Source organism: Acomys russatus, chromosome 14, assembly GCF_903995435.1.
Source record: "Acomys russatus chromosome 14, mAcoRus1.1, whole genome shotgun sequence".
Classification (NCBI taxonomy): Eukaryota; Metazoa; Chordata; class Mammalia; order Rodentia; family Muridae; genus Acomys; species Acomys russatus.
Genome location: NC_067150.1, coordinates 33652132 through 33680093, shown reverse-complemented (window position 1 = coordinate 33680093; position 27962 = coordinate 33652132). Strand labels below are relative to the sequence as shown.

The 27962-nt window shown below is 47.1% G+C and overlaps 1 protein-coding gene across 1 annotated transcript in view; it reads left to right on the top strand.

The window, feature by feature from the left end:
* The window catches only part of Sorl1 (sortilin related receptor 1), a 162733-nt gene that overhangs the window by 81900 nt on the left and 52871 nt on the right, over positions 1-27962 (top strand). The window contains exons 14-23 of the mRNA XM_051156240.1: positions 1645-1831; positions 5197-5325; positions 5825-5910; positions 10311-10483; positions 11945-12076; positions 13240-13331; positions 15254-15500; positions 16160-16298; positions 22074-22247; positions 24133-24246. Of these exons, the coding sequence (XP_051012197.1) occupies positions 1645-1831; positions 5197-5325; positions 5825-5910; positions 10311-10483; positions 11945-12076; positions 13240-13331; positions 15254-15500; positions 16160-16298; positions 22074-22247; positions 24133-24246 (1473 nt within the window). The remainder of the gene's footprint in view (positions 1-1644; positions 1832-5196; positions 5326-5824; positions 5911-10310; positions 10484-11944; positions 12077-13239; positions 13332-15253; positions 15501-16159; positions 16299-22073; positions 22248-24132; positions 24247-27962) is intronic.

Genomic DNA, 27962 nt, shown 5'->3' with positions numbered 1-27962 from the left:
TGGGACTTTGGGAACATTCATGATTCAAAGAACAGCACTGCTTTGATGCAGGTCCTTTGGAGGCCATCTGGAATCTAGTTACAATCTGTGGGCGCACATGAGACCCTTGCGCAGGGGAGTCTGACAGCCTCATGAGTGCTCTTTCACGTTTCTCATCATCCTCTGCCCTTTCTCACTTCTCCTTAGCTGATATTACTCTAGCTATCCACCCATTCAACCTTAGCCTCAGGTCTTAGCGCATGTGCTGCTGGCATCTCAGTCAGAAGATGTCTCTCCTCTGTCCATCGCATCTTGAGTTACATTTCTGGGTCTGCAATTCCGTATCATGTCCCACCACCTAATTATACGGCTCCACAAAACAAGGACTCTTCCTGTGCATATTTTTATTCCACCTACTGAGTATCTTTATTGCCTCACAGGTGGTAGGGGTTTTTAAATAATTTTTGGCTAATTTGAGTGGCATTGTGTCGACAGGTGTGCATCAGCTTCGGGTAGTATTTAATCTGACACACATATACAAGACGCCAGTTAGACATAAGCACGGAATCCCCAGAGGCACGCTGCTGACATCTTTAAACGGATGTGGGCTGGAGGCACAAGTGTGAAGTTAGCTTGTCACTTCCCAGTCTCTCTACATAAAGATCCTGTACCGTCAAACAGGGCGAACACATTTTTCAGTGCTCTCGGCCCATACTACCACATATGCTTGCCTTCCTAAGGAAGCAGGATGGGTCAACAGCACCCCACACCACCTACCAAAGTATCCTAGGAGAGAGGCCAGCCCCAACCCCACCCTGGCACCTATTTGTAAAAGGAGCTGCTGATTCTCCTAATAAGTTAGAGACTTGGCTGAGCAGTATGGTAGATGGCAGAAGGCCAGTACTGGGGTTGTTAAGGCAGGGGGATCAAAAGTTTGGGGTTCACCTGAACTTTCTAGATAGACCCCTTCTCTTATAAAACATGGAAGCCAGCAGGCCACCTAAAACTTTGGGTCAGTGAGATGGCTCAGCAGGTAAATGTACTTGATGTGCAAGCCTGAAGACCCTAGTTCAAGCCTAGGAACCCATATAATGGTGGGAGGACAGATCTGACCCCACAGAGTTGTCCTTTGACGTCCACATGTGCACCAGGGCATACATAATAAATAAGTTTAAAATAAACAGCCCAAACCAAAGAAATGACAAAAAGCGTCGGCCAATTAGACGTAAGCATAGAATCTCCATAGGCACACTACTGACATTTTAAATGGATGTGGGCTGGTGGTGCACACACACACACACACACACACACACACACACACACACACACACGGTGCACAACTCAACAAAAATAAACAGCAGCAATCACACACACACTACCTCCCCAACTGTCTCAAATTTTATGACTCAGAAGTTTGGATGGTGTCAAGTGTGACTCACACCTTCACATGTCACATCTTCAGAGGAGCTGTGTGATAGTGGTGTTGCCTTCGTTCTTGTGACAGCCACCCACCCTCAGGCAACGAGAGATAGGAAGCTATGAGTTCTGTATTTGCAGGATGTCCACAGAGGCACCGGAAGTGGAGGGCTGCATTGAGGGTAGGTAGACAGGAAACCCTGCAAGGGCTTGGATCTGATGCGTTGTTCTGCCCTTTTCTGTTCTCAGGGGTTCCCTGCACAGAAAACGACTACAAGCTGTGGTCCCCATCTGATGAGCGGGGAAACGAGTGTTTGCTGGGACACAAGACAGTTTTCAAAAGGAGGACCCCTCACGCCACGTGTTTTAATGGGGAAGACTTCGACCGGCCGGTGGTCGTGTCCAACTGCTCCTGCACCCGGGAGGACTATGAATGGTTGGTTCTTCCTCCATGGCCAGGACCTCGGGTTGTGCCATATCTGCTCTGCAGTGTGAGGCTAAGAGATGGAAAGCATGCTCTTTCTCCAAGGAAGGGAATACGCATTCACTGAGCATGCTTTCTGAGCCAGGAACACTTTTCGCTTATGCTGTGTTCTTAACTCTACAGCCGTGCAGCTCAGTAGCGAGGCGGATGGACATTTCCGTAGGAACTCGTAGCTCACAGTTTATTTCTAGGAGGACCCTTAAAGGGAACACACTGAAAGCTCCACTTGGAGGAGCTGAGTGTTTTCCAGAGCTCTCCTTCACTAGGGAGGACTTTTTGTATGATCTGAAATGGGCTGATGCTCCAGTGTTTAATTTTTGCATCATTTATTATTCCTCGAGGAAACTATCTGAGGCACGTCTGTTTGGGAGTTGTTAAGTGGAAGTGACTTCCGCACAAGTCACTGACAGGAGATGAGAAGCCATCTTCGAGGAAGAATAGCTGCCTGCAGTGTGACTGTTGAAAGAAAGGAGGAAGGCTGTGGTTTGCAGTAGGAAAATCGGGATTTCTGGAGGTGTTTGAGCTGGGCCTTAGGGACAGGGCAGTACGAGGCCACGCAGCAACAGTGTGGCCATGTGTGGTGGGAAAGTGACCGTCAGTTTGTTTATGGTGACTGGGTTGGGGATGTGGAGCAGAGCCAGTGAGGGGAGGGGAGGTGGAAAAAAGGGCAGGAAAAGGGAGGAAGGAGAGGTACTGCAAGCGAAGCACCTCAGTCTGAAGGCGGGAGGAGCCTCACAGGCCTTTGGGAGTTGAGCTGAGCAGATAGCTTAGCTGTGAATCATTCCTTCTGTGGAGCATACAGTATTACTAGGCCTTCTGCAGTCCCTGCTGTCAGGTACGGCTAGAGTATGGGCCTGCAGCCTACACAGAGCATGTATTTCAGTGGTTGTTGAGGCACCAGCTACTATTTAACTTTGGGCACCATTGCTTTTGGCCAGGTAAAGCCAGAGCCCCTGATAACGTGCTAGGCCAGAGGTTCGAAGAAGGCCCTGTGGTAAATGTGTCAGGCTTTGTAAGCCACCTAGTTCTGGTGGTGTGACTCAACTGTGCCTGTGGTAGAGCCCACAGGTGAAGGAAGGAAAGCCATCCTGCATAAGGCATCCGTTTGTGGTCCAGGAACCTGGCTTTTAGAAAACCAGCCACCTAGATTTGGCCAAACATGCCTGGGTCTTGTTAAAATACAAACGCTGCCTCAGGCATTCTACCAGGCTCCAGGTGCTAGGTCCTGCCCCGTGGCATTTGTTCCGATTGCAGGTTCCAACAGGGGTGCCACCTGCATCTGGAATCTGCAGGGTGTCTTGGAGCTAGTCTCTTCCAGATGCAAAAGGTGTCTATACCAAGAAATAAAATTAAGGTTAAGTGAAAAGTTATGTGAGGACATCAAACAAAGCTTTTACTCCCCCCCCCCCAGTTGCTGTTTTGCCTTAAAAAAAAAAAAAATATAAAAGTCCCCGCCCCACCACCACCATCCCCAAACAAGGAAAAGCTCTGTTTTCCAGGCAAACTGGCTGGGCGCTTACTGGTTTCTTAGAGCTTGCATGGTACTTATTTCTGCTAGATGCTGAGTCTTTTTTATTACAGACCAGGAAAGCCACCGCTCTGCCCTTTGTGGCGCTGCAGAAATGGTGAGGGTCCCCTTTATGTCAGGCTGCCCTCTGTTTCCCCGTGGCTCCCAGAAAGGGGCCATTCTGATCACATGACTCTGGTGAATATTCTATGGGTTGGACTATGGCCTTGAGAAAGGAAATGGTACCAAGACACCGGGAGAGATGAGATGAGGACACGCCAGCTGTGGTGATGCCTGCCCGTAGGTTGAGCCACTGATAGGCCATTGTGTCTGCAAGCTAGGTGAATTCTGATGGGCCTTTCGGACCACGGCAGGGACGCCAAACTACTGGTGGTCATGTCCTCTGCTCTCAATAGTAGTCTCTTCAGCATCTTTTTATTCCTCAAGAGTGCCAAGACACGCAGCTTTCACATTTTTAAGTGCAGCCCTTAATAGGCCATATAGTCCACACTGTGACCCACTGTCTACACATATGCATGTGCGCGCTGATCCACATGTGTGCACATGTAATTAAGACCAAGTTTTTAAAGGGACAGTTGCTTTTAAACATGGGGCGGCTTTTGTAGTCTTTCATAGTTTGTGGGAGAATGTGAAGCTGTTGGGGGGCCATAGACTGAGGAAGCTACTTCACAACTGGATGCCTTGCTATGGGGGAGTAAGCAGTGTACTAACACCCCAGCCCAGGTCCTCGGCAGCTCACACGGGTCAGACACAGAAGGATGGAGTGAATGAATGAATGATCAGGAGTAATAAAATCCCTGCCCTTGGGCGGTTCTCTACAGACCACTGAGGATTACACGGTGCAGACTACTTTGTCTTGGGGTTTGGTTGTACTTTTCATCTTGGGGAATCTAGGAAGTGAATGTTGAATTCAATGCCAGGAAGCAAAGCTTTTTGGGGTCAAGCTCATGAACACGAAAATTCCTATGGCTTAAAGAACTGGTAGCCTGAGTCAAGTCTCGGAAAACACAGTACAGCCGCATCACTTCCTGTGTGGGGAAGTGGAGATTGGGGAAGCAGTGGGTTTGGAGGAAGACATAGAATTCAACCAGCATTCGCCTGCTCCAGCCACCAAGCTGGGAGCTTGGCTGATGCGGTCTCCGGATTATGGAGGGTCTGATGAGTGAACTGTTGTCTCCCGAGGAGGAGACATCCAGATGATTTAGATAGATGGGGACAGGGTCTCATTGACACTGAATTCACGATGATTTTTAAGGTTAGGAAGTGGTAGATCACTCACCTGGCATGGACAAGGTCTTGTGTTTGATCCTCAGCACTTCAAAAAAAAAAAGTTTTTGTTTTTGTTTTTTAAAGGTTTTTCTTCTTTAAATTCCTCTTCTAATTCTCTGGATGAGTCAAGAAGAGAGTATCATAGATGTTAAATATTGTCTAATTGTATGTATGTGTCTATGTCTGTATGTATATGTTATATATGTGTGTGTGTGTATGCATGCATGCATGTATGTATATGTATCTATGTATGTGTGTGTGTATATATGTGTGTCCGGCATGTGCACCTGTGTGATGGCACATGTGTGGGAGGTCAGAAGTCTTTCCAGAAGTGGTTCTGATACACAGCTTCTTTTGCAATTGTAGTTTGGTGTAGCAAGGTGGTTGTTCTTTACGGGGCCCATGGAGTAGCCCATAGCATGTAAATACTAGGTAGTGTGTAGAGGTTGCAGGGTTGGTTTTGGAGTGCATGGAGCCTACATACCCATGCTCTAAATGAACTCTAATTGCTTTTTTTCAGTGACTTTGGCTTCAAGATGAGCGAAGATCTCTCCTTAGAGGTTTGTGTTCCAGACCCTGAGTTTTCTGGGAAGCCCTACAGCCCTCCTGTGCCTTGTCCTGTGGGTTCTACATACAGGAGAACGAGGGGGTATGTATCTGTATCACACAGCTGGCTGAGTCAGGCTCACAGGGGCTTGCGTGGGGAAGAAGGAGGGAGCTTGGAGGGTCACTGGACTCTGCCCACACCTTAATTCTCAAATCCCAAGTGACAGAATGCAGGCGGCCAGGCAACTGTTTAAATTAATGGCATCCTCAGAGTCTTCAGTGAGATTCCCGTGAGGCAGATCACAGTCTGCAAGCTTCTCTGCAAGGCTGAGACCCTCTAAAGGAACCTCGGCCAGGGAGCATCTTCCGAGGAGTTTCTGGGAGAGTGACAGTTTTAAGTGCTTCCCCCGAGCAGTGCATTAAGCCATCTGGGCCTGCCTGCGCCAAATAACTGCAAGCAAAGCTGAGGCAGAGCAACTAGACACCATCCTCTCAACTCTGCCGTCTGTGGCCAGGACTCTGTGCTCATGTGGGGCTCCTCCACGAACCCATGTACCCTCCATGTTCTGACATCTTTCTTCTTTGGGGGTGGGGGTCAACAGCTATCGGAAGATTTCTGGGGACACTTGCAGTGGCGGAGACGTTGAAGCACGGCTGGAAGGGGAGCTGGTCCCCTGTCCTCTGGCAGGTAAGACAGGTGGTCTCTTCCTTTTGTCTTCTTGAGTCCTGGTTGGGTCATTCTGGTCTCACCCAGCCAGGCATGTAGCTCTTTTCCGTTAGTTGGGGAAAGGCCAGGAGAGGTTAAATGTCACGGAGGCTCCGCCTTCCCTCAGCTTAACAGGCCCATGAAGTGCTTGTGTAGTTTCACATCCTGAAAGAATGGGAAACATTTGGTGGTAGGCCAGGTTTTGGAGGGTGCTCTATTTTGTGTCTATTGATGCTGAGCACAGGGGCTTGAGGAGTGGTCGCAGGCCTGATGCATCTCTCTGTTTGTCAAAGTTGAATAGATACACTGCTTCTAAACTAAGTGGTTTTATAATAAGTGTTAGTTTTATTAGAACTTTATAGATTCCAGTTCAGTTGCCCATGTGTTGGCAATTTAATCCTCTCAACAGCCCAGTGGTGCAGAGACCATTGGCCTCATTAAAAAAATATTGTGTGTGTATCTATATGAGGGAGCAAGCAACGTCAGAGGAAAAGATGGTCCTAAGGTCACCTAAGGTCAGTTACCTAGTAATTGACAGGGGTAAAAATCAGACCTGAAGGTCTAGTATCCAAATGGCACCTAAGTGTCAGGCCTATTTCCCATGGTCACTGAGCCTGCTGATGGAGCAAACCTTCTTTGGAGCAATCATGAAGATATGAATGTATTTCAAACACGTTGTTTAGTGGGGATGTAATGACTTATTTGTAATATAGACACAAAATTATTATAATGATACCTTAAGAACATGCTTGGGATGGGGACATGGCTTAGTGGACAAGAGCACTGTCTATGTAAGCATGAGGGCCCAAGTTCAAGTTTCCTACATTAAAGCCAGGCATGATCAGGTGTGTGCTTGTAAGCTCAGTGCTGTGGACAGGTAGAAACAGGAGGTGTGCTGGAGTGTGCTGGTTGAGTGAGAGACTCTGTCTTAAGGTAGTAAGGCTGAGAGTGGTAGAGCAGGTCATGTGATGTTCGGCTGGGTACACATACACATGTACATGTACTACACACACACACATACACACACCACACATACTCTCTCACACACACACACCACACACATATACATACATACACACCACGTATATGCATTTACACACACATACCACACTCACACGTATACATGCCCATGCACCCACATACTCTCTCTCTCCCTCTCCCTCTCTCCCTCTCTGTCTCTGTCTCTGTCTCTGTCTCTCTCTCTCTCTCTCTCTCTCTCTCTCTCTCTCACACACACACACACACACACACACACACACACACACACACACACACTAAGAGACAAAAAGGTGGTTGCTTGGCCTCTTTTCTTCTTTTGCTGTTTCCAGGCCTTCTTCACTCAGGGCGTCCTTCCTCCCTCTGAGGCTCCATCATGCTCCTACTCCTCAGGGCAGGTGGATGGCGCTGGCGTCCATCAGCAGTGCTGTGGTAATGGAAGCGCCATGAGCACCAGTGAGTCACCACACAGGCCCGCCATCTTCCACCTTCCATAGGCAGGCAGAGTAGGGCAGCCTCCCACCCCTTACTGCTCATCAGATTGCCCTGCTGGTTTTCATGCTAAGCTCATTAGCCCCTTAATTTAATCTTCCATCATTACCAGAGTAATTAACATACCTCACTGTGGAGACGTAAAAAGAACCACTCATTCAGCAGATTCCTACAAATGAGCAGATGACATTGCAGGGTTCCCTTCAGGAGAGCCGCTGTGATGAGGGCTTGGGTGAGGAGCGTTTGAGGGATCGCTCTTAAGGGCCTGGAGCACATACTTTTGTCATAAATACTTACAGGGATGATTCAGCAAGCAACACAATTATTTGTTTAAAGCCATCAGAACTAGCAAGAAAGCTGTTTTCTCTTCTGATAGACTGGGAGGGAGCAGGGACTGAAATAGAAAAGTCTCATTTTAGGATAGGTCATCTCCCAAATACAAGCAGGGAAAAATACTCAGAGAAAAAGATGTTTTCTAGGCCTAATGGGAACCATAGCGTCTTTGCAAAGACAAGGGGATGTGGGCATCTGGAAGGATTTTTAAAATGCAGCGATTCTTCTTCTTAATGGTTACTGTAACGGCGTATCTTTCCAGGCTGTGCTTTGGCATGGTTGCGCCAGCCAAGTCCTCTGACTCTTCTCTAGGTCAGGACTCCCCGCAGGAAGCACTGCATGCTAATCCATGCCTGCCCACTCTGCAAGCCTTTCGGGTCTTGCATTGCTCCGAGAGCACTAGCTCTTAGAAAAAACAAAGGCATAGTGAGGATTCTGGGTGCTGCCAAAGGATGTGGGTCAGAAATCTCACAGCCAGGCATATGGCTTTCATCTTGTGACCTACATCTTCCTGTCCACTGCCTTGGAATTAGTGACAGCCAAAAGGAGACATTTAGTTACCATGTGGTGTTCCTTGGATATTTTTGAAGCAAAGTGGAAAACACACACACACACACACACACACACACACACACACACACACACACACACACACGAGAGTACGAGAGAGAGGCGAGAGAGAGGAGAGGAGAGAGAGCGATGCGAGAGAGAGGAGTGAGAGAGGATGAGGAGGCGAGAAGAGAGAGAGAGAGAGAGAGAAACACTCACTTATTCAAGATTTATATAGATTTATGTACTCTTTAAAACTTTTGAGGGCCAATGCTAGGGATCAGACCCAGAACTTCCCACATATTAAACAAATACTTTGTCTAATCTCCTTAGTGGATTTTGTTTTCAATGTGTTATCAGTATTGAAGTTTTTTTTTTAATCACATTTATTTGTGCTTAACATGTGTTCGTAGGTGCTTGCATTTATGTACCAGAGTATATATGTAGAGGTCAGAGGACAACTTCTAGAAATTGATTCTTTTCTTCCACTGTGTAGATTCCTGGGGATTGTACACAGTTCATCAGGTTGGGCATCCAGGACCTTTACCTGCTGCCCCATCCTGCCAGCCCAGTGCTGAGGCTTTTATAATGCGGGTCGTTACGTGGGTATGTGACTTCAGTGAATTAACAGGATGAGAGAAAGACATGGGGCGGGGGATGCAGCAACCAATTCAAGCATGAAGCGAAGGATTTGTGTGTGCATCTTGAGCCCACATGTATCATAGCATCAGTGGATGCTTTACATTTTGTTTTTAAAGAAATTTCTTTTATTGTTAGTCTGTTTGGAGAGATGACAGAAGTAATAAATATTTGGACAGGCCTAGACTCAAGAAGCAGCATCTGAACACTGTCCTCAGTTTTGCCCTAGGACGTACATGGGCCAGGCTTCTTCTCATCCCTTCCTCTGAGTGGTATCCTGGCAGTTCCCCTGGGCTTTACCCATGTGTTTCATTCGCTCCAGTATCTCTAGATTGGGTGCTTTTGAAATCTACTTGGTGCACAAGGTATTGCAAGTGATACAGTTGACCAGCCAGGTAACAGTGATGTATAAGAGATGCTGAAGGGTGATGAGCTCACTCATCCTTCCTAATTTCGCCACTCTCAGGTACCTCGATGTGTTCAGCTACCCAGGGGTTCCATGGGTGTTATAGCTAAAGATGCTCACTGCTCTTCTGCACTTCTGTGTCTTGGCAACTTCTGGGCTATTTTCTAAGCAGAGAGAGAGAGAGATAATTAGGCCTTAAATTGCTGGTTGTCTGACAGGCAAAACTCTGAAGCGCGTTGACCCTCTACTTACGTGCCTCAAAAAACGGCACCGTGAATGTGTATAAAGTCAGCATGGGATTAAGGCTAAAACACAGACTCTGGATCCAGATTGCTCGCTTCCTAGCTGTATGTCCCTGGACGAATGAGTGCTTGTTCTTTGGTCTCAGGGGTGTTTTGAGGATTAAACAATGCCTGGTGCATAGTAAGTACATTGTGTAAATGTCTGTTGGGTGGCAGCAGAACAGTAATTACTCTGCAGTACGTTTTGTAACCGCTCCAGAAGAAGAAATAAATGTAGTGTTGCTTTGAAATCCTAACAGGTCGACCTAAAGCCTATCAGGCCATTGTGAGTAGTACATAGGAGTGGGCAAACTGGGCAGGGAACTTGATTAGACGGTGCTAGTAGTTACCATGCAGCCGCCTAGATAATAGTGCTATGGGGCAGTTAGATGGTACCATAGGGAATGGGCTGTCACTTACATTGACTGTAGGCAGAGCTCAGAAATACGGATGTTGAAATATTCTTCTTGTTGTTTTTGCAGTGTAACAAAACAAAGAAACAGACTTACTGCGTTAGAAGTGTGATTTTTTTTTTTTTACTGTACCCCAAGTCTAGGTTCCTAAGCTCTGTCACTTGATCTACCCTTGTGGCAATGGGCTGCGGTCTGTGTGTGAGAAGGAAGCAGGCCAGGCCTGCTAAGTAATCTCCAGCATCCCTGGCTATGCTGGTTGTTTTGTGTCCACAGAAGAGAACGAGTTCATCCTATACGCTGTGCGGAAGTCCATCTACCGCTATGATTTGGCCTCGGGAGCCACGGAGCAGCTGCCTCTCTCGGGGTTGCGGGCGGCTGTGGCCCTGGACTTTGACTATGAACGCAACTGCCTCTATTGGTCTGACCTGGCACTGGACACTATTCAGGTGAGTCTGTCAGCCCTTGGTTAAGCCTTGAGGATGCGGCTCCTGATTGCCCAGGTCTGGTGGTCTCTGCCCAATGAGGCTTCTGTAGGTGAGCAGCCAGGAATTTGCATGTGGCAACCCATTCCTGGGTTGCTACATGAACCTGCCGTTTTCTGTTGTAGTTTTCTTTCCCTGACGACTTCTGCCCTTTTGAGAAGGATAAGGGATGCCCTAAATCTGCATCTTTGACTGAATCTGCGTGTTCATCTTTCCTGCTAGGAAGATTCTGAGGCCAGTATTTGTGGGATTGTAGGTTGCCATCTTCATCGTTAGCATTTTCCCCTCCATGTCAGAGTGTGGTGACATTTCAGTTATCTTCAGCTCACATAACTACCTATTCCAGCTCTCCTGAACTCAGACAAAAACCAGGAAGTAGCTGGGCATGATGGGAGGCCAGGGTGGGGGACTACTTCAGCCCAGATACTCAAGAGAGATATAGCTGGATGGATCCGTGTTTGCCTGTGTACATAAGGCCCCTGGTTCAATTTTCAGCACCAGAAAATAAAATAAAACACACACACACACACACACACACACACACACACACACACAAATTCACACCAGGATATAGGTGTTTAAGATCCCTGGATAGGCCAGATACTTGGTCATATATTCATGCTGAAATATGTATATTTTGATTTTTTAAATTTTACTTTGTGTATGATGGCATTTTGTCTGCATGTATGTCTGTGTGTTATGTGTATACATGATGCCATGGAAGGCCAGGAGAAGTATCTTCTGGGTCTGAGGTGACAGACACTTGATTAGCTGCCATGTGGTACTGAGAACTGAACTTTCTCCTGCAAGAGCAGGAAGCACTTTAAACTCTCCATCCCCAAATAAGCCTGGAAATGTAGTGCAGTGGTAGATCATTTAGCTAGCAAACAGGAGGCCCTAGGTTCAAAAAAAGCAAAAAGAGACCTATAGCACATTTACTCATTATTTAGCTCCAAACCCCATACCTGATACATTTACATTATGAGTGCTGGGGTTAGGGGAGACCACTGAGAGTGACTGTCCCAACAATGACACCTGATAGCCAAGAGCCATGCAAAGAATAAGAGACTGTAAAAGGAGACAGAAGAATTTTTTTAAAAGTACCAGCAGTCTGTTTTTCATGTATATTAAAAACAGCCGACTCCTCCTATGTCTCAGTAAAAAGATCATTATTCTGAGACAGGCCATAGTTTAGTTAATCTGTGCTTACAGTAATATCATACAGATTCGGTGTTGTTCTGTTTAAAACCGTCTTGAAGATTTTCTTGTTTAACACAGCTTCTTATATCTGCAAGTTTACTTTTCTACAAAGCCTCGTGTCCTCAGCAGAGCAGCCAGCAGAAGGCAGGGTTACAGTCCCAGGGACTGACCATCCTTGAGTCAGGCGCACGGTTCACGGGGTTGATTGCTGTTTTCTCTCGTTAGCGTCTCTGCTTGAATGGGAGCACGGGGCAAGAGGTGATCATCAACTCCGGCCTGGAGACCGTGGAGGCTTTGGCCTTTGAACCCCTCAGCCAGTTACTTTACTGGGTGGATGCCGGCTTTAAGAAGATCGAGGTATGAGTAATCCTATGTTCCTCATTCAGCAAGCAGGTGGAACGGCTGGGCCCGGAGCCAGATTTGACACAAAGCTAGGAAGCAGTGTGTCATGGAATTCTGGAAAATTCCCCAGGATTTCTAGAGCCTAAGCTGGCCGAACCTCTGAAGGGACGAAAGGGGTCAGTCTCAGGATGTTTACAGCCTTGAGGAAGCCATGTGGGGACACAAGGCTGGAGGTGCTATTTAAGATACATGAGTTTGTACTTTGGCTAGCAGAAGTGTCCTATAATAACAGTAATGATGATGATTTCATAATGTCATAATCATCATAACAGTAGTCGTCCATTATTATCTAAAGCAACAGTGACTCTGTCATTATCTTTGCTGATCTCTACTTATCTACTATTTAGCTGTCCAGAAACCTGTTCCACCTTATACAGCCATGGGTGCATGAGGGTGAGGAAAGGCCTATAAACTGCCCTGAGAACTGTGTTGAAGACTCCTATATACACACACATATATAGATGTACACACACACACACACACACACACACACACACACACACACACACACGCAAAACCAAGATGGTACTGGGTATACAGACTGCTTTCCTTGTCATCCATCCCTGAATGATTCCGTAACATCTGTTTACTTAGCACCAGCACTGTCATAGGAATTTTAAGTGGTCTAGGGATGGTTTAAAGTATGCAGGAGGGGAGTGTGGGTTGTGTGCAAGTAATGAAGAATGATAAATATGGGGCTTCCCGGACATTGAGGGACCACATAACTTACCTTTGTGTAGGTTGTAGTGCCCTGGGGTTGGGGACAGGGAGCATACAGTTCTACCTTCCCTTATCTTAGCCAGGGACATGTTTAGTGTCTTCTGACTGCTGTTCAAGGCAGGCTTCCCAGTAGTTCTAGAATGAGACTCAGGCAGAGAGGCAGTTGTTCAGGGCATGTCTGTGGGCGGGCCCATGGGAGGCTTTGGGTGTGTCTGTAGGCGGGGCCATTGGGTCTTTGGGCATGTCTGTGGGCGGGGCCATGGAAGGCTGTATGTGTCTGTAGGCGGGGCCATGGAGGACTTTAGGTGTATCTGTAGGCAGGGCCTGGAGGGCTTTGGATGTATGGGCTTTGTAAGGAATTTTGATCTCCATCTCTCCCACACCTTTGGTTTTGTCAGGTAGCTAATCCAGATGGTGACTTCCGGCTGACAATTGTCAATTCCTCTGTGCTTGATCGGCCCAGGGCTCTAGTCCTTGTACCCCAAGATGGGTAAGTGTATTCCCTATGGGAAGTCAGTGTTGAGCCTATTGCTATAACAGATGCTCAGCAAAGTGCAAACTTGGGGCAGAGTTTCTGCTTCTGGTAATCATGGGGGGAAGTAACCTGTCGACTGAGACTTCTGAAAGTGTAGCTTGGTCATCCTGGTCTGGTAACTCCTCATGTATCTGAGTAGTAAGCATCTAACGCACTTAAGGCCTCCAGATGTCTCACATCTGTGGGGGTGTTCCGATAGAAAAGGTCAAATTAAAGAGAGTCTTTGTAAAAACTAGGCAGGCCACCGATAAATTGTGAGGATTTTTATCTTGAGTTTTGTGAATCTCACAAACATTTAATTCAATCAGTCTTTCTCACACAGAGAACTCCCAGCATGCACAGGTTTTCTCATATAAAATTAAAGTATACGTGGCTGCTTTTTATTAATTTTGTATTATCTAAGAAGGAGACAGTGGCTTACCTTTTCCCTTTCAGTGTGTTTATTATTGAGAAGAACACTGTTTCTAAAAGAAAAATCTAAAAGAAATCTATGGGCTTGCTTGAAGATTTTTTTTTTTTTTTCCGGTTTTTCATGACAGGATTTCTCTGTGTAGCCTTGGCTATCCTAGACTCACTTTGTAGACCAGGCTGGCCTTGAACTCACAGTGATCCGCCTGTCTCTCCCTCTCGAGTGCTGGGATTAAAGGCGTGTGCCACCAGGCCCGGCTTTGCTTATAGATATTAAAAGAGAACAGAGGACCTTGGCAGGGTACTTGAGTCTACCCTGTTCTCATTCTTCACCCTTCATCCTCCCACATCCTAGGGGGGCAATCACATCCTGTAATGCAGTAGTCACCCATGAGTCATACATATTGGCCACTGTGAGTTTTTTGCTTGCATTATTCAGAGTAGTTTTCACTGGTGTTCAGTCATGATCTTCAGATACAGTGCCCCTTAGTGGCACACATGGCACCATCAGTGTATTTCTGATTTCTTGCCTGTCAAAGGACATCGAATGACAACAGTTTATCAGAGCACATATATAGAGTGTTTGTTTACTTTCTGTTTCCGGGGTAAAAATATGGATCAAAACCAATTTAGTGGGAGGAAGGAGTTTATTTTGTGTACAAGCTGTGGTCCATCACTGAGGGAATCCTAGGCAGGAACTGCATCAGATACCACACTGACTAGTTTGCTCCTGGTGGCATGCTTAGATTGCTTTCTTTTCTAAGATTTCTTTATTCATTATGTATAGACAACGCTCTGCCTGCATTAGGCCTGCAGGCCAGAAGAGGGCATTAGATCACATTATAGATGGCTGTGACCCATCATGTGGTTGCTGGGGATTGAACTCAGGTCCTCTGGAAGAGCAGGCAGTGCTCTTGACCACTGACCCATCTTTCCAGCCCTCTGTCTGGTTTCTTATATAACCCAGGACCACCTGCCCAGGGCTGTCTCTGCCCACAGAGGTCTGGAACCTTCTGCATCAGTCATTAATCAAAGGCCAGTCTGATGAAGGCAATTGCTTCTTCTGAGGTGACTCTAGTTTGTGTCATTGACAAAAACTAACTAACACATATGATGTATAGGTTTCAAAATATTTTGTATACAATATTTCAGGGACATTGCAATAGGTATATTCTGTTGCGTATTACTATATATCACCTCCTATACCAATTAGCATTTAAATTAATAAACATATATATATATATATATTTCTTTGTATAGTACTGGAATAGTGGGGTTATAGGTGGACTTCAGTAGGTGAATTTTTGAGTCAAGTTCCACTATTTTAAATTTCTAAATGAATTTGAAATATTGTAATAACAGATAATAGTAATAGTGATTGTTATGGGGTTACTTGTCTCTAGGAAGTAGAATCAAGCCCCTCCCCATCCCTCCTACTGGTGAGATTGTGTGGCCTCTTTATTGACCAGGGTGATGTTCTGGACTGACTGGGGAGACCTGAAGCCTGGGATTTACCGGAGCAATATGGATGGCTCTGCTGCCTCCCGTCTTGTGTCAGAGGATGTGAAGTGGCCCAACGGCATCTCCGTGGACAGCCAGTGGATCTACTGGACGGATGCGTACCTAGACTGCATCGAACGCATCACTTTCAGCGGCCAGCAGCGTTCAGTCATCCTGGACAACCTCCCACACCCTTATGCCATTGCTGTCTTTAAGGTGAGTCCTCCTTGCCCCCCTGTCATGTGCTCGTGTGCAGTGTGCCGGAACAGGGAAGAACACGGTGAGCTGGGCAGCTGAGGCCTTTCTTTTGCAGAAGTCTGTCTAATGTCTTGAAAACGGACTCTAACAAATTGGCACTACCGTGCCTCTGGCCTTCATGGAGGGATGCTAGGCTTCTACCACAGCTCACCTCCCAAAAGGCTGAGAGTTGAGGTTCCTTCCTACGAACAGCTCGCTTTGCTTTTCAATGCCAGTGGCCTTGTTTCAGTTCCATAGTTTCACCTCTTGCTTTGCTCCCTGCTAACTGACTGCTGTGTACCACCTACGCCACCTTCCGGCTGCTCTCACTCTGGGGAACAAATGCTTCTGCTTAGAGAGAGGAAACGTGGTGCTTCAAAACCAAGGCACCCCACTGTGGTCCAGCTAACTGTGTACTAGACAGTCTCTGCTAGGCCATTTCTTCCTGTGGGCTGTTGGTGGGGTTTCCATAAAGCCACTGACAGTTGTACTTAAGTGAAATTTTGACCAGGCCTGTTACTCAGTAATTATCTGTTATCCCTGAATAGTGGTGGTATGTGGAGTGGCCCCTGTCCTTGTGAAGTATCCTGAAAGAGGGGCTGCTGGACTGGATTAACAGGCAAAGGTTTTCTCTTTAGAATGAAATCTACTGGGACGACTGGTCACAGCTTAGCATCTTCAGAGCCTCGAAATACAGCAGATCGCCGACGGAGATTCTAGCAAGCCAGCTCACAGGCCTGATGGACATGAAGATTTTCTACAAAGGAAAGAACGCTGGTAAGACAGTGTCTTCTTTCATCTCCCTAGACTTGGTCTCCAGAAAGGGGCTGCGTGTGGGCAATCTCGCCTTAGAGCCAGATCTGGCAGTTTGCCTCTCTGTTGTCACGACAACATGCACATTATTTAATTTCTTCCTAATGGCATCTTAATTCCTTTTCTAATGATACACAAACAGCTGGAAGACAGCATGTTCTGCCTGCCTGGAGTGCTGGCGCCCAGTGGGTGATTAGGCCCTCTTCCTGCCCTTGGCTCCACAGGGATGGGTGGTATGGGCTTCTGGGTGCAGCTGTGAGAGGCCCAGCATGAGCCTAATCCCTCTTTGGCACATTCACAGGGAGTGGTGCATGTTGCGTTCTCAGATGCTTGCGTGCCCAGATGCTTGAGTGCTCATTGAACGTACCTACCTCTGTGGCCATGCTTTGTGCAGTTGTGTTGTTTTCGTTCATAATTCCACCTTGAATGTCTAACCTCCGGGAATGAATAAGTCTCATTTTCTCTCCTCGATGTTTTACCAGTGCCTAGCACTTAATAGGTGCTTACTTCTTATTTATTGAAGGGAGGGGATGGGCTGAGTTTATTTATTTTTATTTAGAAACAAATCCTCACATTGAAGCTCAGGCTAGCCTGAAACTCACTGTGGAGCCCAGGCTGGGAATCCCCCTGCCTCAGCCTTCCAAGCACTGGAGTTACAGGTGCGAGTCATCATGTTTGATTGCTTCTGTTGTTTTCTTTTTGAGACAGAGTCTCATTATGTCACCTAGGTAGTCCTGGAACTCTCAATCCTCCTGCCTCAGCTCACGGGGCACTAGTTTTACAGGTGTGCACCACTGCTCCTGGCTATGCCTCTGGATCCCAGAACCCACCGCTAAGCTTTGCTAGCTGGTCCTGCAGGCTGGCATTTCTATTATGGGGGCTTCCTTTCTTCCTTCGCTGCCTGTTTGCTTATCTTGAAGGAGACCCCTGATTTTCTGGGAGAAAGATGAGGCTTTTTCCAGAAAGAATAGTCCCTTCAAGCATGTCTTCTTTATCTCTACGGGATTAAACAGCTTCCTGGGTCTGCTGACTTGCCTCTATTGGCACACCGCAGGCTTTCCTGTTTTGAACTACAGGGTTTATAGATACTGTTTTATGCTTCTTGGCTCACCACATGAAGAGAAAATTGCCAAGGAAAGTAATACAGTTATAGATAACAACTGTTATCCCTTTGGAACTAAGGAAGCTAGCGTGAGAACTCCCTTCAGAGATTCCCAAGCGTTATACAAATATAAGTCAGTATTGTTTGTATGACTTCACACCTGGTGCAGCGTTGGAATTATGATCCATGGTTTGCAGATCAAAGAATGAAATCATAGATATTAATTAGCTTTCCCAAAGGTTCTCACCAGTGTGAGAGCTGCCACTAAATGGAGAAGCCACTTGCTTTTTTTTTTTTTAAGAGGAGGCACCTGTTTTGATGGCTTTGTGGTTTTAGGTGTCTTTTTTTTTTTTTTTTTTTTTTTTTTTTTTTTTGAGGCAGGATATTACATAACTCCAGCTAACCCCAAGAGACGCCTTATTTAAAGTAGGACAGGATGATGGGGTGCTGCTTCTCAGCTTCAGCACCATCCTCTTTGGGCCTGTGATGATGGACACCACTCCTGGTGCTCCATGTTGCTAGCTGCAGAATGTCCTCTAAGATGCCACCTAAGCCAGAAGAGCATGCTCCATTTTTTATGGGTGCTCAGAGCCTGCTGGATGTGTGCCCAGCAGTTTCTATAACCCTGTTCCAGTGAGTCTGCTCACCTCAGGCTTTTCCACTTCCCATCTTCGCTGCTTCTTAGCCCAGCAACTCAAGCACAGCTGAGGGGCCGTCCCATCCAGTTCCTGGGGAGCAGTGGGAGGGGGTTTGTGCCTAAACCCTTATACTCTGTATGCTGGGCAGATTCACAGCATAGTTGTCTTTTCACCTTCCTGTCCTAAAGAGTAACTGGCCTGCTCTTAAAGTAGCCAGGGGGTTGTGTTGGCTTGTCCGGACCTGAGGAAGGGCTGGTTTGAGGGCGGAAGTCCTGGTGGAAAGAACACAGACAGGGCTGCAAGATCTGCTGTGACTATCACTCTGGCCTGGGGGTACATAATGTGTCTCTTTGCTCCCCATTTGGGAGCATCCTTCTTTAACACTGAATAGGACTTTTCAGGAGCATGGGGGGAGCAAGCTTCCAGTCTCTCAGACAGGTCAGTTTGAGTTAGCTCCTCAGTGATGAGTCTACCAGTGCTGTGCAGGCCCCCTAGCCAGCAGCGTGTTCACTCTAACCTCCCTGGCTCTGTAGCACCCTGAGAGGGTATCACCAGCGCAGGATGCATACAGGCAGCCCTGAGTGCCACGCCATCCACCTTTGTTAATTTTGTTATTCACTCCTAACACACATAGAACTTTCTATTAGCCAAGCATAAAATAATGGTAGGTGCATTTATTAGAGGATGCATTTCACAGGCTTCTGAAACATCGTTAGTTTTCCCCAAATCTGCATGCCTTCACATACTTCCATTGTCTTCATTGTCTTCCACTGCCTACATGGAAGCCAGGTTCAATAGCTCCTCTGGTGATGCATTTGCTCCCAAGAATTGGAGCCAGGTTGCCTTTGAAACATCAACTTCAATGACATCATCAGACTCTACCTCCTCTGTGGGCCGCGCCTGGGATTACAGCAGCGCTTTGGTAGTGTGACAACAAGTTAGAATCCTGCAATTTGGTGGATGCTGATCTGTAATAAAAATTCAATTTGCACGGGACGTCCATGGCGTTGAGACGCTTGGTTGTTGGCGAAGGCATTTCTGGTCTTCCTAGCTGCCCGGTTTGGCAAGATGATGGGTCTCTTTGGTTGATGCAGCCATGGCTTGAAGCAGTTTGGAGTTCTCCTAATTCTTCTTCAGCGTCTACCGTAAATGCAGGTTTCCAAACACCTGGCATGGGAGAGTGGCTGTCTGTTACTTGAGGCAACGTCAATTTGGTAATTGCCAAATACTTAGATCATTAAGTGAGGTGGTAGCAGTTTTAGGTTCCTAAACTGATCTTGGTAGAATTTTCTGAAGAGAAATTCTGAAAATGTCCTGAGTATGCCTTGTGAGGACATGCCATGCTAGGTCTTCTAAGCGGGCATTTGTTTATTCTTTATGGGAAGATGGTCATCGTAGTGTGCACAGTTGGCACCCTGGGCACAGGGTCTGTGATGGGTTCTTCCTCCATCTCCATATTTCTATGTTCTGTTCTGTGTCTTTGTGGCAGGTGGGATCCTCTGCCCAGTTCTTGTCCTCAGACCTGGTGGCTTGCCTGATCTTACCCCAAATGACTTCTTACAATTGCAGCGCCATCTAGCTTTGCCTGCATCAGCCTCTTTAAGTCTAGGACTCAGACTTTTGCTTGTTTGCCTGGGGGCATTCATTCTGCTTGTGAAAATGCCAGTCATGTCATTTTATGGACATAGTTCATGTGCAAATCATCCTATAATTGAGCAGGTTTAAGGGACTTATTCTAGCAGGCCTTCTTTTCTTGGAATGCTCAGTGGTATGAACACAAACAGTAACACATCCCATACCCATTTTAAGGTGTCTGTCATTAAGAGTGGCCTTGAGTGCTCCTGTGGTGAGCAATGTGGGTATTTGAGGTTAAAAACAAAACAAAACAAAACAAAACAAAACACCACCTGATGCAGGTGTCAGGTAAGATGAGATCTAAGGCTTCTTCTTTGGCAAGCACTCTGTCCTGGCAATGAGGCTATTATGATGGACCTAGTCATTTGCTGAGTCCTTTAAATGTTTTATCACATGGATTTTTCTCTCTGTGTGAGTCCACATGTACGTGTGTATGCTTAAAAATGCAGGCATATTTGTGTATATTTTCAGTGCTTCTTATTATCTTTTTCCTAGCAACAAAATGACGTCCTTGCTAAATCATTTTACCTTTCATTTATTTTTTTAAATTTAAATTTAATTTTCTTAATTTATTCAGATTACAACTCAATTGTTATCCCATCACTTGTATCTTGCCATTCCTAGCTCCCTCCTGCTTCACCCTATTTCCCTCCCCTCCTAGGTCTATGATGGAGGGGGACCTCCTCCCCCACTATATGGTCATAGGCTATCAAGTCTCATCTTCGTAGCCTGCCTATTCTTTCTTTAAGTGCCATCAGGCCTCCCCACCAAGAGGAGGTGGTGAAATATGGGGCGTCAGAGTTCATGTCAGAGTCAGTCCCTGCTCTCCACATAACTGTGGAAGATGTCCTATCCATTGGGTAGATCAGAGTAGGGGTTCGATGTTTAATATTGTATTGTCCTTGGTTAGTGCATAGTTTGAGCAGACCCCCCCCCCCCCCGGGCCCCGATCCACCCATCACAATGTTCTTCTTGTGAGTTTCTAGGACCCTCTGGGTCCTTCTGTTTCCCCATCTCCTATATTTCTCTTACCTAGATGTCCTCACATCTATCCTAATTTACCTTTCATTCTTAATGACACTTAAAACAACATTCCCAGAGCCCTTGTCTAGACTAATGGCCATCAACTGCGATGGCTGTAACCTGACAGAATCCAGAACCACATTCGAGATGGGCCTCTAGGCATGTCTGCTGGAAATGATCTTGATCACGTTAGTTGAGATGGGAAGATCTGCACACAATGGGCGTCAATGTACCCTGGCCGGGATCCTGGACTGTATATGTAAACAAAGGGAGTTAGCATTTATATCGCGCCACACCCATCATTCTCTGCTCTTTGACCGTCAACACAAAGGGACCAACTAAAATATGGGAAAGAAACTAAAATATCTACGAATCTTGTTTCCCAGCCCAGCTTAAGTCTTGGGTGCATGGAAATAGATCACATGCTTTCTGGAAGGTGTGGGAGGAGATGTGTGTATGAAATCATCCAGCCAAAGAACTAGAAGTTGGGTTATATAAGTTTTTAATACTTAATCCCCCCCAGTTTCATAATTAAAAGCCACCAGAAAGGAAAAAAAAAAAAAAAAAAAAAAAAGCACAAACTTTACAGTTTCAGTACCTTATGCCTTTGCATGGCTGTGTCATGCTTCTAGTTGTTACAAAATAGATGTAGCATTCTCCCTTCTACTGGGAACAGGGTTGGGGTCAGGGTTGCTTGTCTGTCTGTGAGAGGCCACGAATGTGGCGTAGACTTTCAGACACCTTCTCTGGCATTCCTTTTGCTAAGCTGACCCAAGGGAAAGGTCAGCACAGTAGTTAGATCAGTGTAGTGCCTGGCCGGCCCTTCTGCACATGTACTGCATGGTATCGGCTAGTCAGTTTTATTTATGTGTGGCTTCTCATTTGGCCAGTCAGCGGCTGTGGCTCAAAGGACTTGAGAAGGGAGGCCATGAACTAGGTATCTATTTTTAATAAAGACCATTTGGGTTCTGAACAGCAGAAGCTGCAGCAGGTTCAAGATGGATTGGGTTTAAAAAAAAAGTCATTGGGAGACAAGGGAGGCAGTAAGTGAATGAAAAAAAAATGAAAGGACAGGAAAGGGCGTGAGTGCTCCTAGGTGTGAGGCTTCTGTGTTCCTCCAAGGCCAAGCAGTCTGAGGAGACGGTCATTGAGAAGCCCTCACTGAGAGGAGCAGGCCCCTAGTTAGGCCTCTGAACAGAGGTTTTTCAATGTGGTTGGTGCTTCAGAGTTTTTCTAAGCTCCCCACCGCCTCTTCCATAAAGTGACCTTCAGTGGTCACGTTCTCTGGCTCCCCCTGAGGCACATCTTACCCTCACTGTGGCTTCTGTGTTTTCTCTCCAGGAAGCAATGCCTGTGTCCCTCAGCCCTGCAGCCTGCTATGCCTCCCTAAGGCCAACAACAGCAGAAGCTGCAGGTGTCCGGAAGGTGTGACCAGTAGTGTCCTCCCCTCTGGGGACTTGATGTGTGACTGCCCGCAGGGCTATCAGAGAAAGAACAACACATGCATCAAAGAAGGTGCGTCCTTGGTTTTTCCTGCTCTCTGTCCTCTTCGTCCTCTTCCCTTCTGGTTTCAGTGCCTCCTAGGCTTTGGCTAGTAGAAAATGTCCCAGGAGGAAAGGACACCAGGTAGATACTGAGAGGTGTTCCGGTCTGGGGTTGTAAGGCCTCTGGGTCTTCATTCCCAACAATCCTGGGCTGTTTATCTGAAGGTCATAGCTATGGCCCTTGGTTTGATGGCAAATGACACAAGCTTTACTTGGTGACCAACAATCTTCGGTTCCTTGTATTTCTCTATGCCACCACCCCTCACATGCCGGTTCTCTGACACGTGCCTTTAAGACGCTGGACCAACTGGCCAAACTCTGTGGGAGCAGACTGCTCTCTGTTCGCGTTCACAGAGCTTGGAATGGCCCAGACTTTCCGATCAATGCTGGCAGAGGTCCAAAAGTCTTGACTTCCAAGCTGCGAGCAAGTAAATGATAGTACAAGCCTCATCTTTAGTCAGTTTGAATTTGAATAAATGATTTAAAAAATCCTTTTCTATGAGAATCTGACAGCACCGCCCTGCCCGCCCTCCTCTCCTTGCCCTCTGCCACTGTGTTGGTTCCTAGCCTCAGATTCCTATCAGAGAGAGCCCAGGAAAGGTGATCCTGCATGAAGTACGTGGATTGATGGCTGAACTCCTGTGCTGCCTTATTCTCTCCGTCCTATTTGCTTTGTCATTCCAGCCACACTTCTCTGAGACCAGCGCAGGCAAGCGTACAAGGGAAGCCGTACTGTCCAGCTTCCTTAAGAAATACAAACAAGAAAAAAAGATGGCCTTTCCTCAGAAAGAGGAGGCTTCCGGTCATGCTCTCTGAATGGCGCCTTAAAGCTATTTGAGAAGAAAGTCAACAGTAAATTATAAGACGAGGGCAAAAAGGCTTCTCCAGTCACCACTGGATGCTATTGGTTGTCCACACAGGCTACCGGTGTCCTGGACCCTGAGTGCTGAGCAATGCTTTTATGTCCTATATGCAAGTCCTTGCTTTGAAGAAGCTTTGGGACAGAGAGAGAGAGAGAGAGAAAGGGGGGGGGGGAGGGGGGGAGGGGGGGAGAGAGAGAGAGAGAGAGATCCTATTACTAAAATCTTAGCTGCTTGGTTGTTAAATTACTCTATACATAGACATATAACCATGTCCAACTACGCAAAATCATCCCTTCCTAACCCAGGATTCACGACTTCTGTGGATAGCGACTTCCACGGATCTGCGAGTCCTCTGTATAAAAGAGCGTGGGATTTGCATGTAAACTATACCCGACCTGCTGTATACATTTAGCCATCACTAGAGTTCTGACAATTCCTACTGCAGTGTAAATACTGTGCAGACAGTGGATACACTGTACGGTTCAGGGAATGATACCAAGGAGGACAAAGTTGGACACAGTACAGATGGAATTTCACCCAAACATGTCTGGTGTTTGGTTAGTTGAATTTTGCCTCTGGAGGCCATGAGTACACAGTGCCAACTAGGTGTGTATTGGAGGCGCAGATGTATTTATTGCCTGAGTATGTCTCCGATGTTCCATAGACACAGCCTCTTGAAGGCTTGTTCGTGTAATATATGTTTTATTTTTTTGCTGACGGTGAGATTTGTTTCCCAGTAGACCCGATTTGTCTCAGATCTTCCTTTTCCTCATAGTAATCACCTCTGAACAGTTGCGGCCTGCCTCACCTTCGTGGGGGCGATGGTGCTTCCTGCCTCCTAGGCTCGTGTGCTCCCTCTGCCCTCCCTCCCCACCCTATGCTATCTACAGCAGAGTGGTGTTGGTGGGGGAAGAAATGGAAACTGAGAAGGGGAAATGTGGTGGTCCAGTGGTAAGACTAACGCTGGCCCTCCCTCCCCTCCCCCTGTTTTAGAGAACACCTGTCTTCGAAACCAGTATCGCTGCAGCAACGGCAACTGTATCAACAGCATTTGGTGGTGTGATTTCGACAATGACTGTGGAGACATGAGTGACGAGAGAAACTGCCGTGAGTCTGCTGCCACGCGTGGGGGACTTCTGGGATATTAGTCATGCACCATTGCTCAGGAGACTGGCTGCTCCTTCTGGGTCGTGGCCTGTACTTTAGGATTCTGGCTGGTCGCTATCATGGTATTTATCTAAATGGATAGGATTTTGGCAAAACCCCCAGATGTGTATGTTAGATATATGGTATTATTTTATATTACATGTGTCAATTTGAGTCACATGGATGCTTATATTTAAGTATCTTAGGCTGAAACTGACTCACTTGACAGTGTGGGCCATAAATCTTGGTATCTGTACTGTGGTACGGCTGGCAGCTCAGGAGTAGATGACAGTTGACATTATTTGATTTGTAAATTCAACACTTGGGCGTTTCCGAGCCAGGCAACAGGTGTCACCTTCTATGCTGCTTCCGTTAGCTGATGCAGCTGCATGCCTGACTGAAGAGAGGGTGTTCTAACTGACCAGTAGTGGGGCTAGACAGGCCTGGAATTAGGTACGCCATGTAAACGTGGCCTTTGTAGTAAATGGCTTCTAAGGTCCACCTCTATTTCACAGGGCCCAGAGACAGACGTCTCCTCAGCCTTAGCTCTCCTTTCCAGGATTTGATGTCTCTCTATAAAGACATATGCTCACCGATATTTATTTAACACCTCTGCCTCAGGCTTTTTGCTAAGCCAGGTGTAGGTGGGGAATTTTGTGTCTGAGAAACCAATGGACAGTATAGTAGAGTGATGGGTGCTGTGATGAATAAGACTGTTTCACCCAGGAAGGGCGCCCCAGTCAGCTCCAGTAGGCATGAATGATGGCTTCTGAGGAGCATGCGGAGCATCAGGCAGAGGGGGAGGGAAGTAGTGATGGATGAGGGAGGAGCATGGGGAGCACCGAGCAGAGGGGAGGGAAGAAGTGATGGATGAGGGAGGAACATGGGGAGCGCTGAGCAGAGGGGAGGGAAGAAGTGATGGATGAGAGAGGAGCATGGGGAGCCCCGAGCAGAGAGGAGAGAAGAAGTGATGGATGAGGGAGCCTCATGTTCCCACTGCTACCTATGATATGGAAGGTGGGATGTGGGATATAACCCAGATCAGCAGTATTGTGTGTGTTATTGGACTAGCAGATGGGAGACACCGATGCCTTCGGAAGGATAAGCAGTGACCAGAATGAACTGGATGAGAAAGAAACTGACTGCAAGCAAGGAAGCCAGAGACCATAGTCAGGGCTGTCTTTCAGATCTATTACCCCATGGCTACCCAGAGGTTCTCTCACCATTTGAACTGTAAGAACAGGTTAATGAGGGAAGCCTGTAAGCCCTGGCAGATGTATTCAGGCCATCCGTGGAGCACATGCTGGGGCCCCGCGTGCCTTCACATAGGTAGCAACTTTGGAACCAGGTTATCTAGTTTGCATCTTGCCTACCTCATTCACCTGGGCCTTGCGATGTCCTTTCCAGTCCCCTTGGCTCATTGGAAGTTTGAGTGAACCGTTATATACTCTCATTTCTCCTTGACCCCTGTGTATGCCTTTCCCTAGGTGGGAAAGGAGTGCCCTTCCAGCTTATTTACTCTTCTCTCATATATTACGTCCCCTCCCTTCTCTCTTCCCAGCCCCTCCCATGTACCCCTCCCCCAGATCCATCCTCTATTTCCCCTCAGAAAACTGTAGGCCTCCTAGGGTTATCACGGGAACATGGTATAACAAGTTACAAGACTAGGCACAAACCCTTATGTCAAGACTGGATGAGGCAACCCAGTGGGAGGAAAAGGGTCCCAAAAGCAGACAAAAGAGTCAGAGACATCACCCGTTCCCACTGTTAGGAGTCCCACAAAAACACACAGCTACGCAAACATAGCATAGAGGTGGAGGACTTAGCACAGCCCTATGCTGTGTGATTGTCACGTCAGTCTCTCTGAGCCCCTATGAGGCCTGGTTAATTGATTTTGTGGGCTGTATTCTTTTAGTACAAAGGAGTATCTTGAATGGTAGGTTGGAAAAGGCTTGTGTTTCTGGTTGTCTTTTTTTTTTTTTTTTTTCCATTTTCATTTATCCATGTTGTTGCAAGAGGATGTGATGTTTGTGAGGGGATAGGCAAAGCTCTTTTTAAAACGTTCATACATATTATTAAGTACATAAAGGAGACGATGATAGGAAATTATTACATATGGGGCTGTGGGAAGTCATTCAGACTTTAGGCATAGGAGAAGTAAAGAGATCCAAGGCAGCTTTGCTGTGCCCTGGGCTCAGGGTCTCCTAACAGCTCCATATGTGGACAGAACCCATGACTTCTGTGTTTGTACAGGTGGCTGCTCGCCGCAGCACTGTCCTCCCACAGCTTTAGCCCTGTGACTGGTCTCACAGTTTTCTGCACAGTTTGAACCCCTGCAGTGGGTGAAATATAGCTCTGGTTCTTGCCTTCCTGGTTTGGTGTCTGTCAGCTGAGGCTGACAGCCCTCCCATCTCGCCTTAGACCAACTTTCCTCCCCTCTCCCTCACATGTGTGAACCTACTTGGCTTAGGTCGCCATGTGTCAGATGTGACAGGGGTGAAGTTTTAAAGCATGTGGGAGGCTTGAAACCCCTCCCCCTGGGAGCCAAAGGGACCAGATCTCTTTCTCACAACCTCTCCTTATCAAAGAGTGACGTGCCTATCCAGATGGTGAGCAAAGCCCTGTCCGCAGGCCAGGTTGCAGAACAGGGCAGGTGTGGCAGGGTGCCATGGTGGCATGGGTTGACTACTGAGGCCCCCTGTCATCTGCAGGGGAAGAGAAGATGAGGGTCGCAGGCGACTTGGGAGGGATGCTGTCAATTATGTTCCTCCCTGTTAAAGAGACTCCTCCAGCTGGGTGGATGTCAGATACTCAGGTTTTGACGTGAATCCCCTGCAGTCTTGTCGTTTTTGTATTCATCCCCTGCCTCCTACCATGAGCTCAATTACAGAGATGAAATGGAACCTCACATAAGAGCTGCTGGGACGCCTAACAGCCGTGCAGCCTTTTGGCATTTCGTTTCACTGCGTGCCTCCACCCTCTCTGTTCCAGGATTCTTCTGTCCTGCTCTTTGTGTCAACTCCTCAGCAGCTTGGGAGAGCAGCCTTCCTTCTCTCATCTCCTGAGGGCCTTTCCCTGGGCCCCGGGGGGTGGGGTTCCTGGATCAGCCAGGACATTTCTGTTTAGGAGAGTGAGTTGGTCAATTTCCATAAGCACCCCTATGATGCTGAGGCATAATGAGAGAGAAAAGAGACCCTCGTAAGAGTCTATTAGCTCTACAGTCTGCTTGATAGGGTGTGATAGCCCTAACCCTGTACTCTTCTGTGTCCATAATAATGCACCAGGTAGCAGTCATCTTCACCGGTGTTAGGTGAGGCGGGATCCGTAAGTGGTGGGTGGGAGAATCCAAGTGGAGAGAGTCTTTCTGACTGATGGCGCCACAGTTGCCTTACCTTCACTCTACTACAGAGGGAATGGCAGCTTAGGGAGACTAAGATCACTTGCCCCAGGAAGAGTTAGAGCTAGGATTGGACCCCAGCCCTTACTCGTTTCTGCTACAGGGTTGTAGGTGTGCGTTCCTTTCACCTCTGTGATGTGGGGCCACTGCTGGTACAGGATGGGACTTCCTTTGCTATACTTTTGTAGACAACAGTGCTCATGTCACTTACTTGGGAAGAGTGCTTGACACTCTGGAAGGACTTTAGGGTCTACTTCAGCCCCTCATTCCCACTCCCTGC